Source organism: Mobula hypostoma, chromosome 9 (assembly GCF_963921235.1).
Source record: "Mobula hypostoma chromosome 9, sMobHyp1.1, whole genome shotgun sequence".
NCBI lineage: Eukaryota > Metazoa > Chordata > Chondrichthyes > Myliobatiformes > Myliobatidae > Mobula > Mobula hypostoma.
This window is the reverse complement of record NC_086105.1, coordinates 140173858-140187535: the sequence shown is the minus strand read 5'-3', so window position 1 is coordinate 140187535 and position 13678 is coordinate 140173858. Positions and strand designations below refer to the sequence as shown.

General features: G+C 43.7%; 1 protein-coding gene across 1 annotated transcript in view; it reads right to left on the bottom strand.

The window, feature by feature from the left end:
- The window catches only part of LOC134351404 (GRB2-related adapter protein-like), a 72923-nt gene extending 62809 nt beyond the window's left edge, over positions 1 to 10114 (bottom strand). The window contains exon 1 of the mRNA XM_063057504.1: positions 9788 to 10114. Within this exon, the coding sequence (XP_062913574.1) occupies positions 9788 to 9865 (78 nt within the window). The 5' untranslated portion in view covers positions 9866 to 10114. The remainder of the gene's footprint in view (positions 1 to 9787) is intronic.
- Positions 10115 to 13678: the final 3564 nt, after the last annotated feature.

Below are 13678 nucleotides of genomic sequence, written 5' to 3'. Positions count from 1 at the left end.
GTCACTTTCAGTGGGCTATGGACTTGAACCCAAAGATCTCTCTGTACATTAATGTTTCTCAGGGTCCCTCAAATTACTAAATTTTCTTCTTGCATTTGACCTCCCAAGATGCAACACTGCATACTGAAATTCTATCTGCTAAATCTCTAAGCCGGTCGATAACCTATTGTTTACTTTGACAAATGCTGGTGCTATCCACAACACCACCAATCTGTTCTAATGTTCCCCTTGATGGTTTGAAACCATAGAACGGTACACCACAGTGCAGGCCCCTTGGCCCACAATGTTGTCCTGACCTATATAAATCAACTCCATGGTCTCAATGAAGGGTCTAAGCCCAAAATGTCGGCTGTTTACTCTTTTCCATAGATGCTGCCTGGCCTGCAGAGTTCCTACAGCATTTTGTGTGTGTTGCTAGGATTTCCAGCATCCACAGATTTTCTCCTGTCCATGATCAATCCCACACAACTCATTGTCCTCAATTTTTCTTTTGTCCCATGTGCTCATATAAGAGTCTCGTAAATATCCCTAATGTATCCGGCTCTACCACCAGCACTGGCAGTGTGTTCCATGCACCCACCACTCTCTGTGTAAAAATATATCTCGGCCACCTTCCCTAAGCTTTCCTCCAATTGCCTTAAAAGTATGTCCTTTCGCATTAGCTATGGACACCCTGTGAAAAAGTCGCTGACGGCCACCCTATCAATGCCTCTTATCATCTTACACACCTCAATTAAGTCGCCTTTCATCTTCCTTTGCTCCAAAGGAAAAAAGTTTGCTCCACCTTTCTATATAAGACATGCTCTCTAGTCCAGGCAGCATCCAGGTAAATCTCCTCTGCACCCTCTCTGAAGCTTCCACATCCTTCCTATAATGAGGTGACCAGAGCTGAACGCAAGTTGTCAAGGACTCAAGTTTAGTTTGCTAATGTTCAAAGGGTGACATTTCCTTACACGAGAAGCACTTTATAAACGCAAAATGCTTTTTGGGTTTTATTAAGTCAATTTTTGATATAAAGATAGACACGTCTGATATTATTTTCTCTAAATGAGAAAAGACCACAGTGACTGAAATGTCAGTAAATCCCCTCAGCAAAACTAGACTTTCTTTTTCCCTTGTTTTACCTCATATTTTCCTTTAAATTGCTCATCCTCTGACCATCAGCCAATGGATGCCATTTTCTGCTCCTATCAAAGACTCAAGTTGGCTGCTGGTACCAGGTGGTGGCACTGCAACACAGCAGATAAAAGCTGTGGCCTCATCGCTCTGGGGAAACCAGGCTCAACTCTGACTTCTGGTGCTTTCTGTCCAGAGTTTGCAAATTCTCTCTGTGACGACGTGGGCTTCATCTGGGTGTTCTACTTTCAAAGTTCAAAGTAAATTTATTGTGAGTATACCATTTACAACCCTGAGGTTCATTTTCTTGAAGGCACCCACAGGAAAAGAAAGAAATACAATAGAATCTGTGAAAAAACTATACAGTTACATAACAAAGGCAGAGACCCTGAAAGTGGGTCAGTGCTGAAGTAATTGGGCCACTGGAATTTTCCCCTCCGTACAGGTGGTAGACAAGAAAAATCAAAGGTAAATTGATGAGTGTGTTGAAGAATACATTGCATGGGTACAGAGGTACAAGGACCATAAAACTTAGCAGCAAAATTAGGCCATTCAGCCCATCGAGTCTGTTCCGCCATTCCATCATGCTGATCCCGGATCCCACTCAACCCAAAACACCTGTTTTCTCGCCTTTGATACCCTGAATGATCAGGACACAATCAACTTCCTCCTTAAACATACCCACTGACTCGGCCTCCATCGCACTCTGTGGTAGAGCATTCCACAGATTCACTACTCTCTAGCTAAAAAAAAATTCCTCCTTACCTCTGCTCTAAAAGGTTGCCCCTCAGTTCTGAGGCTGTGCCCCCTAGTTCTGGATACCCCCACCATAAGAAACATCCTCTCCACATCCACCATATCTAGTCCTTTCAACATTCGGTAGGTTTCAACGAGATCCCCACACATTCTTCAGAATTCCAGTGAGTACAGGCCCAAAGCTGCCAAACGCTCCTCATATGTTAACCCCATCATTCCCAGAATCATCCATGTGAACCTCCCTGGGACTTTCTCCAATGGCCCAAAACTGTTGACAATACTCCAAGTGCGGCCTGACTAGTGATTATAAAGGCTCAGCATTATCTCCTTGCTTTTATATTCTATTCCCCTTGAAATAAATGCCAATATTGCATTTGCCTTCTTTACCACAGACTCAACCTGTAAATTAACCTTTGGTGATTCTTGTACGAGGCCTCCCAAGTCCCTCTACACTTCTGATGTTTGAACCTTCCCTCTGTTAAGATAATAGTCCGCACTATTGTTCCTTTTACCAAAATGCATTATCATACATTTCCCAACATGGTTTTTCATCTGCCACTTTTTTTGCCCATTCTTCCAACATGTCTAAGTCCTGCTGCAATCACATTGCTTCCACTCACTGCCTCCTGCCTGTCAGCCATTCCTCTATCCATGCCAGTATCTTTCCTGTAATGCCATACAATTTTATCTTGTCAAGCAGCCTCATGTATAGCACCTTATAAAATGCCCTCTGAAAATCCAAGTAAATGACATCCACTGCCTCTCCTTTGTCCACCCTGCTTGTTACTTCCTTGAAGAACTCGAACAGATTTGTCAGGCAAGATTTCCCTTCACAGAAACCATGCTGACTTTGACTTATCTTATTGTTAGTCTCCAAGTACCTCGAATACTGGCAGCAGCGAGAGGAGAGCATGACTCGGAAAGTGGGAGCCCCGATAATGGATGCTGGTTTTCTGCGACAACGCTTTGTGTAGACATGCTCAATGGTGGGGAGGGTTTTACCCATGATGGACTAGAACATATTTACTACTTTTTGTAGGATTTTCTGTTCTAGGGCATTGGTGTTTCCATATCGGGTTGTAACGTAGCCGGTCAATATACTCTCCACTTCTCCGGCACATGCTTTGAGGCAATTTCTAGGGATCACAGATAACTTGCTCCCAGTTCCTTGGGCCTGATGAAGTGTGATGAAGCCGTGTTGGGTTTACAAGACTCTCTATAGATGATGTGGGAAGTGCCGCACAGGGCAATTGAGAAGTTAGCGTAATCCTCTCAGAGTCACACTGGACTGATGTGCCCTCCTGGACAATGGACCCAAAGTTTTCAATGGCATCCTGAGTGATGCTTATCCATTTCGGTAGGCTACGAGTCAGGAACCAGTGCAGACATCACAGATTCTCAAGAGGTTTTGAACCTCTTTCTTTTTTCCTCCTGGAAATTTCATGCTGCGATAGAACACTGGGAAAACAGTGTCTGTATCAGATGTGCAAGCTATATGTCCTACAACTTTGGAAAATTAGGGCCTTACTGCTCGCAGTGTCGGCTTGGAGATACAGCGCAGAACAGTGTTTCTGGCCCTTTGAGCCACACTGCCCAGCAATCTCCCAATTTATCCCTAGCCTAACCATGGGACAATTAACAATGACCAATTAACCTACCAAGTAATACATCTTTGGACTGGTGGGGGGGGGGGGGGGGAGAAACCAGAGCACTCGGAGGGAAATCCACACGATCACAGGGAGAACGTACAAACTCTAACAGACGGCAGCAGGAATTGAACCCAGGTCACCTGTACCGTAAATCGTTACGCTAACCGCTCTACTACCATTTAGTTTCTTACCCTGACATAATCTCCTTTGGCTGAATGACAATTTTTGGTGGTTTGTGCTTCTATGAACCTCTTTTGGGCATTTGATGGACTCTTGATCTCACAGTCTATCTTGTTGTGACCTTACATCTTCCTGTCTAGCTGCATTGTACTTTCTCTGTAAGACTTTATTCTGCACTGTATTGTTTTACAATGCACTACCTCAATGCTCAATGGTTCTGGATGGACCATATGCAAAACAAGCTTTTCACTGTACCTCAATACATGTAATAATAATAAACAAATTTAGTTGATAGCACCTTCAAAAACAAACAGGCAAAACGGTTGCCATGACTACAGAGGGAGTGTCACCACCATTGTCCCCCTCATGCTCTCCTGGCTGCTCTTCAAGTTGGAGTACGGATTGCTTTCGTTTAGAGCCATGAGAGATATGACTTTCACCTATATCTGTATATTTGAGATATACAAAATTATGAAGGGTAGAGAGAGGATTAATGCAAGCAGGCTTTTTTCCAGAGGTTGGGCGAGACTGCAACTAGAGGTCATAGTTTAAGGGGGAAAGGTGAAATGTTTAAGGAGAGCCAGGTGCTGAACTTCTTCATTCAGATGATGGTACAAATGGGGAATGAGCTGCCAACAGAAGTGGTGGATATGGGCTTAACTGCAACATTTAAGAGAAGTGTGGATAAGTAAATGGACAGGAAGGGTATGGAGGGCTATAGGCTAGGTGTGGGTAAAAGGGGCTAGGCAGAATAATGGTTCTGCACAGACCAGATGGGCCAAAGAGTCTGTTCCTGAGATGTAGCTCTCTGTGACAATGACTTCTATCTCATCTCCAGCTCGCAGAGGGCAGCAATAGCCACAGGATGTGACTTTTATTGCCCTCTCAAAAGCCATTGCCTCTGCCTATTGACACAGACTGGGGACCTCCTTCTTCAGATAGGTTGCTACGTTACCTCTGCCAAATGATGAGATGCAAACCATGATCCAAACTAATTGGTCCTCAGCGGAGTCAATCTTAGTAGGGTCTGGTGTCAAACATAGCTGCATTAACATTTTTTTTCCTCTCTGCACTTCACTTCCAGTTGCTGCTGGAAAAATGGGAAACTGTTCAACCTACGATCAAGGTCATTCCAGATTCAGATTTGTCACACGTACATCGAAACATACACTGAAATGCGTCATTTGCGTTAACACCAACACACCCAAGGCTGTGCTGAGGGGTAGCCCGCAAGTGTCGCTATATATTCCGACACAACATGCCCACAATGGTCAGCAGAATAACTCAAGTATCAACAACTACCCCCCACCCACCAATTCCTGCCCTTGACCTCCAACTCTCCCTAAACCATAACATGACCTCTAACCCCCTGCACTGTCCCCAGAACCATCCCTACAAACCTAGAAAACCCAGATGGACCACACAGCTTATTGCCATTTTGACCAGAAATGAAGACTCACGGTGAAGAATAATGGATCTTTTCTTAATGGATGTTGAAAATTAGTGGACACTGAGTTTTGAAATGACTATCTGACCCCTAACTCCCTGTGCTGTCCCTAACACTGTCCCTACAAACCTAAAGAACAGCCTAGTCTGACAGCATCATGGTATACACCATCACAAGACTTTCCTTTGTACACTTTTGGAACTGACAAAGTCAGCATTGACTTGTTCATTTAACTGTTCAAGAGTTAGGAAGTTATGTTGCATGCTTAAAAAAAAACTTTGGTTAGGCCACATCTGGAGTACTGCATTCAATTCTAGTTGCCCTGTTATAGGAAGGGCGTTGAGGCTGCGGAGAGGCGCAGAGGTTTACGAGGATGCTGCCTGGATTAGAAGGCACGTGCTACAAGGAGAGGTTGCAAAAACTAGGGCTGTTTTCTCTAGGGTGGCGGAGGCTGAGGAGAGATCTGATAGAGGTTTATAAAATGATGAGAAGAAAAGATAGAGGAGACAGCTGGGTCAAAATGCAGAATATCACATGGCATGTTTTTAAGGTAAGGAGATGTGTGGGGAGGTTTTTTTTAAAAAACACAAAGAGTGGTGGGTGCCCGGAATGCACTACCAGGAGTGGTGATGGAGGCAGATACAATTGAGATGTTTAAGAGGAGGTATTATATAGGCACATGAATATGTAGATAATGGAGGGATATGGACCATGTGTAGGCGGAAGGCAGTAATTTAATTCAGCATCACTAGTTTAAGTATTCAAAACATTATGAACTGTGGGGCCTGTTCCCTTCCAATACTGCTCTGTGTTCTATGTTCAATGTCAATTACTCATTGAATGGGCCTTACATTCAACACATGCAATACAGAGATTACCTGGTCCATGGTTATCCCTGAAACAGATTATTTTGGTCATTCAATGCCCTGCCATTTATTGGACCTTATGTTAATTGACTGCCAAGTTTTCTTCATTTAGTGACTGCACTCCACAAGTACAAAGCACAGCAAAGAATGAAATAAATGACAGCCTCTAATGTTGAAGAATGATCGTGAATCTCTAGTCATTTTCTAGTCTAGTCTAATCTCCAGATAACTACTGTTGATTGTGGGCATTTGATCAGCATTTGCTGTTACCATTTGTCCTCAGCCCAGCACGCAAGTGCCATTACAAAGATGGCATATCAGTGCCTCTTCTTTCTTAGAAGATTGCATAGATTCAGCATGTCATCTAAAACGTTAACAAACTTCTGTAGATGCACACTGCAACGCACACAAAATGCTGGAGGAACTCAGCAGGCCAGGCAGCATCTATGGAAAAGACTGCAATCGATGTTTGGGCCAAGATCCTTCATCAGGAGAGGAGTGGTGGTGGAGGCAGATACGATTGAAATGTTTAAGAGGATCATAGGTTATATAGGCACATGAAAATGTAGATAATGGAGACCTGATGAAGGGTCTCGGCCTGTCAACGTTCCCATAGATGCTGCCTGGCCTGCTGAGTTCCTTCATCATCATATGTGTGTTGCTTGGATTTCCAGCATCTGCAGATTTTCTCTTGTTTGTGATAGTTGCACGATGCTTCATGGTCTGCTATGGAAACACCAATGCCCAAGAATGGAGAAGTCAGCAGAAAGTGGTGGATACAGCCCAGGGCATCGCAGGAAGCATCCTCCCCATCACTGAGCACATTTACAGGGAGTGCTGCCACAAAAAAAGCAGGACCCATCATCAAGGACATCCGCCATCCAGGCCATAACCTCTTCTTGCTACCACCATCGGGCAGAAGGTACTGAACCCTTAGGTCCCACACCACCAGGTTCAGGAACAGTTATTACCCTACAACCATTACGCTCCTGAGCCAGCGTAGATAACTTCACTGGCCTCAACTCTGAACCTAGTCCACAACTTATAGTCTCACTTTGAAGGATTCTACAACTCATATTCCCCATATAGTTTTGCATCCATTATACCGCATTTCTATAATATCCTGTAAACGTCTACAAGAAAAATACCATCTTGAGATTCTATGATAACATATTCATATTTACATAATAAATTTACTTTAACTTTGACAGAAGTGATGCAATGAGATCTCTGGGATGAGATGCAGGAGGATGAATGGTGCCCAGTAAATGGTGTCCCAGACATTGCAAGTTTTATTTTGCCATTCATTAATTTTCTCTTGTAACATAGCCTGGGCACAAAGACAGACTATGGAGATTATAATGCATTTATGTCCTGGAGATCATGACCGTGGCCTGAAGCTGGGCTCCAACTGTTTTTCTTTCATTTTAAGCTTAACATTTCTGACTGGTTGCATCATAGCCTGGTATTATAACTCCAATGCACATGATCATAAGAAGCTGCTGAGGGTTGTAGACTCTGCTAGATCCATTACATGCACAATCCTCTTTACCATTGAGGACTCCACCAAGAGGCAATGCCTCAAAGAAGATGGCATCCATCACTAAAGACCCTCATCAACCTAGACATTCCCACTTCTCATTCCTACCATCAGGGAGGAATACAGGAGCCTGAAGACCCAAACTGAATAATTCAGCTTCTTTCCCTTTGCCATCAGATTTCTGAACCCATGAACACTTCCTTATAGTTCCTCTTATTTTGCACTATTTAGTTATTTTTGTACTTGGTAAATTTTTATGTACTGCTATCACAAAGCAAATTTCACTTCATCTAAGTGTAGCCCCCCGGCCAACCTCAGGGTCGCTCAGCTCCTTGTTACTGCCTACGCAGTAACATAAGAGACAAAACCCCCTTCCACGTCAATGATGATAAACCTTATTTAGATTCCAATTTCAGATTTTAAATTAATGTAAGTGTACAGGTCCAATGGGGCAGGGTGGCAGACTAACTGTGAAGGAGCTAGTAAGTGGGGAAAAGATAATTAGGTATATTACAAACATTTTCATGTGATTATCGGTGAGTTAAATATTTCACATATTACTTTGTAAATTTCAATGAAAACCTCCTATTGTGATTCCTCGTTATTTTCTCAGTGGAAATCTCAGAACTTGTATCAATAAATTCAATAACGTTCCCAAACAATAATTATTTTGTTTTATACTGGCTGATTTTTGACTTGCTTAAAGCTAGCCTCTGTGCCAATTTAACAAAATTAAATTAAACACTTTTATTTAATATTTACTAATGGCATTCACTTAGGACTGGAGTGGGCCGTTCAAAGGTATCACTAAACAAATGGGGATATACAACCAGCCCAACAACTGTGAATGTGGAACTGAGGCACAAACTATGCAACATCTCCTGCAATGCCCATCACTAGAGGAACCCTGTACTGTTGCAGATCTTGCCAAATTCAACAACAAGGCGCAAAAATGTGTCTAGTTCTGGCTGGGCCATGTATAGACTGACTGTGAACACGATAAGAAGAAGATTCACTTTATTACAAATACACAGTTTTATTTTCCTTCCTACACTAAAATTTGAGAAATAAAGTTGCCATAAACTTAACTGTGACAATTAACCTGATGAATATCGAGCTACAAAGATCTTGCAATAGGATTCCAGTTTGAGCTCTATCTTAACAATCTATTCAGCACATCAGATCTTTGCAATTTTCCTGAGTAACCTGCATATATTCAAGATTTCTTCAGTGCAGCTGAGTTGAAGAACCTGACAAACATGAAAGTTAATTAATGAATTAACTTGGGCCAAGCAAAAGTTAAATTAGAATCCTTAATAAAATGTAGAACACTACAGCACAGTACAGGCCCTTTGACCCAGGTTGTTGTGCTGACCTTCTAACCTACTATAAGATCAATCTAACCCTTCCCTCCTACACAAGCCTCTATTTTTTTTTATCATCTATCTGCCGACCCAAAAGCTTCTTAAGTATCCCTAATGCATCTAGCTCTACTGCCATCTCTGGCAAAGTACCCACCACTCTTCCCAAGTTTTGACCTCTGACATTCCCCCCCCCCCACACACACACACATATTTTACTCCAATCACTTTAAAATTATGCAGCCACGTATTAGCTACTTCTGCCCCCAGAAAAAGTCTCTGGCTATCTACTAATACATCTCTCATCCTCCTTGCCCCAAAGAGAAAAACCGATCCAGGCATCCTCCTAGTAAATCTCCTCTGCATACTCTCTAAAGCCTCCACAACCTTCCTATAATTAGGCAACCAGTACCGAACCCGATATTTCAAGTGTGGTAAATGTGTTATGGCTGTGAAGTACATCGGCAGAAAATCTTGCATTGGAAGGTGCTGGAGCAACCTAGAAGCATTAAAATTGGAGCTGGGTTTTCATTTCGGGTTAGGGTTAGGCGGGAGAGTAGGTTCGTGAGCATTTCTTTATAGAAATAAAGGGGAGATCGTTCCCCCCTATTTTTTTTGGTTGGGGGCAAGAAAGGGTCAAACTGCGTGCACCAAAATGTATGTGGAGCAAGCAATTGTATGGCCAAGCAATTACCGACATACAACCCTGGCTGTCTAAGTTTATTTCATAAACAACTCCAGCATCGTTTTGATAAATGGGCGATAAGGTTGAATAGCCCTTTAGAAAGCATACCATATTGTATATTAACTGGACGAATGCGGCGCCAGTTTTAATTACCGAACTGCGCTCGACATTGCTGTTGAAGACTCACCTTCAGAATATCTGCCTTGTTGAAGCTCAGCTCATCCGCGGCCGACGCCACAAAATTGTACAGCGCTTCTGCTTCCATAGTGTGCGGGTGACGGGAAGGGCGCCTGGGTCCTCCTGCCCGGCCCTGCGCGACGTGAAGGGTTAATCCAGGTAACGGTGACAAACGGCAGATCCCCCCCCTCACCTCTCGGTGCTAATGTCGGCTTTCGCTGGTGCTTGCCTTCCGAGTTTTAACGGGGCTGTGTTCGTGTATCGAGGAGAAACCGTACTGCCTGCAGCTTCTGGCAGTGTCTGCATATCACTCGAGTGTGAATTGCATTTCCGTCAGCTGCGTCTCAAAGGGAAGGGGGATTTTTTTCTCTCTCTCTTCTCCACATTCAAATGCAGTGTCCAGACAGGAAGCTGGAGCCTCATCACTGCATATGTAACAGTAGACTTCTCAGGGTTTTTTTTTGTTTCTCTTCCCATTGCGAGCTACACTGGCATGTTGTTCTTGATCAATGCTCACGATAAGATCCACTCGCACCTCGCTTATTTTCACCCCACCTCTAAAAGGTGAGACCATTTGTGTACCATCCACGTACACGGTGTTTTCTCATATTGACTTGGATATCACCCTTCCATGATATCCAGTCCTTCCAGTGTGAATCAAATCGTGAGCTGGCACAATTAATTTCACTCTTCAACCTGGTTTTATATTAAAAAAATACATACATGCCTCAGATTGCCAAGACACTGGGTATATCTAGACCATAAGACCATAAGCTACTGTCTGCTCTGCCATTTCATCATCATTAATCCAATTTTCCTCTCAGCCCCAATCTCCTGCCTTCGCCCCCCCCATCATGCCCTGACAGATCAAGAATCTATCAACCTCTGCCTTAAATATGCATAAAGACTTGGCCTCCACAGTTGCCCGTGGCAACAAATACCACAGATTCACTACTCCCTGGCTGAAGGTTTAAAACAGAAGTTGAGGGGTTCTTAATTATTAAGGACAGCAAAGGTTTCAGAGGAATGGGATTGAGAGGGTTAATAAATCAGCCATAATGGAACACCCGAGAAACCTGATGGACCGAATAGCCTAATTTGTTCTTATGTATTATGGTCTTATATGTTATCAACGTCAATGTGCAGATCTCACCTAAATGCATCAATGTATCATTGCAAAGATGTGACATGAGTTTAAATCCATGTATATATGTTTGTCTGACTTTCAACATTCAAAGTAAAGTTACTATCAAAGTGCATATATGTCACCATACAATAACCTGAGATTCATTTTCTTGCAGGCACCCACAGCAGAACAAAGAAAAACAGTAGACTTGGTGAAAAACAACACACACCCGAAGAGCAACACACATCAAAGTTGCTGGAGAATGCAGCAGGCCAGGCAGCATCTCTAGGAAGAGGTGCAGTCGACATTTCAGGCCCTGACGAAGGGTCTCGGCCTGAAACGTCGACTGCACCTCTTCCTAGAGATGCTGCCTGGCCTGCTGCGTTCACCAGCAACTTTGATGTGTGTTGCTTGAATTTCCAGCATCTGCAGAATTCCTGTTGTATACACCTGAAGATTTGTATACAGAGTCTCTCAATGTATAAAGCATAATGTGAGGCAGCGTAACTTCAAGGTGATTGGAGGAAACTACAGAGGATGTCAGAGGTAAATTTTCTATACAGAGAGTGGTGGGAGCTTGAAACACACTGCCAGGGGCATTACTAGATGCAGGACACTCTTATATAGTATAGGCACATGGATGATAGAGAAATGGAGTATTATGCAGGAGGGAACATTGATCCTGAGAGCAGGTTAAAGGTTGGCACAACGTTGTGGGCTAAGACCCTGTACTATGCTGTAATGTTCGATGCATACAGTATATAAGGCTTAGTTTTTAAAAATTCTTTCTGAATGTCCTTGATAATCAGAGACATTTGGTCCCGGTGAAGGGCCTGAGCATGAGCTGTCAAAGAGCCATCAAGATAGTCAGTGGGCGGGGTTTAATCTCCAATCGAGGGACTAGTTGCTGCATATGGCTCTCTCAGCTGTGGTTTCTCGTGGGTCCTGAAGGATCTCAGACTGAAACATCAACTCTGTTCCTCTCCACGGATGCTGCCTGACTCATTGAGATCCTCCAGCGTGTGTTACTCTAGATTTCCAGCATAACCTCTGATAATCTCTTGTGATTATGGCTGTCTCCAATTTGCAGCATCGCTACCGTGCTGCAACAGGTAGGAGGCAACTCCAGCTATCTCACAAGAGATGAAGGGAAGGCGCAGGTTGGGTCCAATATGAACCAAACAATATCACAACACGTTTCACTCATGATGAACTGTGCACGGGATTGTGTTAGCAGTCCTGCGATACACTCTTAGTGGCGACGCTCCCCTTAAAGTGGGACTTGCAGACTTTTGGACGTTCACGGTGTCATGGAGCTTACAGAACGGAGACAGGACAGGCGGCCGAACACATCCATGGTAGTCCAGCGAGGCAGTCCCATCTGCGCTCGCTGGCCCGTTGCCCCCCCCCCCACCCGAAATCTCTTAAAAGATTAGTGCTACTGGCAGCCCATAACAACTGTGCACCGTCCTTTGTGTTAGAAAGACATCCGATGACCCTTTTAAATCTCTCCCCTCTGATCTTAAACCAGAGCTCTCTTGTATTTAGCGCACCCTCCCTGAAAAAAAAACTATCCGCTTTTACACTGACTACGCCCCTTACGTTCTTCTATACCCCGAACCGGGTCACCGCTCAATCCTCTCTATGGCATGACATTTGACTAATCCAATGCGCATCATGGAGCATTGGTTCTGTTGTCAGCGACGCAAGATTCCGCAGACGCTGAAACCCTACTAACCTGGATGTCTTTGGAGCATCCCGAGGCAGCCCATGGGGAGGGGAGGGGAGGGGGAACGTCGACTCAAACCATGAGGGGCCTGCGTCGGGCATTTTCACGCCTTACAAGGCGCAGATTGGAAGTCTGTGGGGTCACGGGGAAACCGTACGAACTCTTTACCGAAAATGCTGGGAATCGAACCTGGTTCGCTGCTGCGGTAATAACGGTACATAAAATACTCCACCATCCGGCTGCTCCATTGAACTGGAGATAGATGAATATTTAAGACCATAAGTAATAGGAGCAGAATCAGGCCATTTAGCCCATAGAGTCTGCTCCGCCATTCCTCATGGCCGATTTAATAATACTTTATTGATCCTGAGTGGGAAATTCTCCACAGCAACAATTAAAAACACAACTTAGCAGTGTGCAGACTTAACTAATAATAAAGTGTGGTATAATGATATACACAATAATAACAACACACACAACAAAAATGCTGGAGGAACTCAGCAGGCCAGGCTGTACTTTTTTTTCCATAGATGCTGCCCGACCCGCTAACTTCCGCCAGTATTTTGTGTGTGTTGCTCGGATTTCCAGCATCTGCAGATTCTCTCTTGTTTTACACAATAATAATGTACTCAATAATAAAGCAGAGACTGTTGTACTATGGTGTGTGTTCTCCTGTCGCACCGAGATGAACTGTTCTATGTGGTTATTGCATTTGGTAGGAAAGATTTTCTGAAATGATCCTTGTTACAGCAGAGCTGAATGAGTCCGTTTGAAAGGATGCTCCACTGCTATTTCGGAGGGTCAAGGAGAGAATATGCCAGATTGTCCATAATGGATAACAGTTTGTTTAGTGACCTCCTCTTCACCAATAACTTAAAAGAGTCCAGGTTGTAGCCAACGACAGATCCTGGCTTTTTGATATGTTTATTTTGTCTTTTTGCATCACCAGCACCAATGCTGCTCCCCCAACATGAAGCAGCAAAGAAGACTGCACTCGCTACAACAGATTAGTAAAAGATCCCCAACATCCTGCTGCATACATTGAA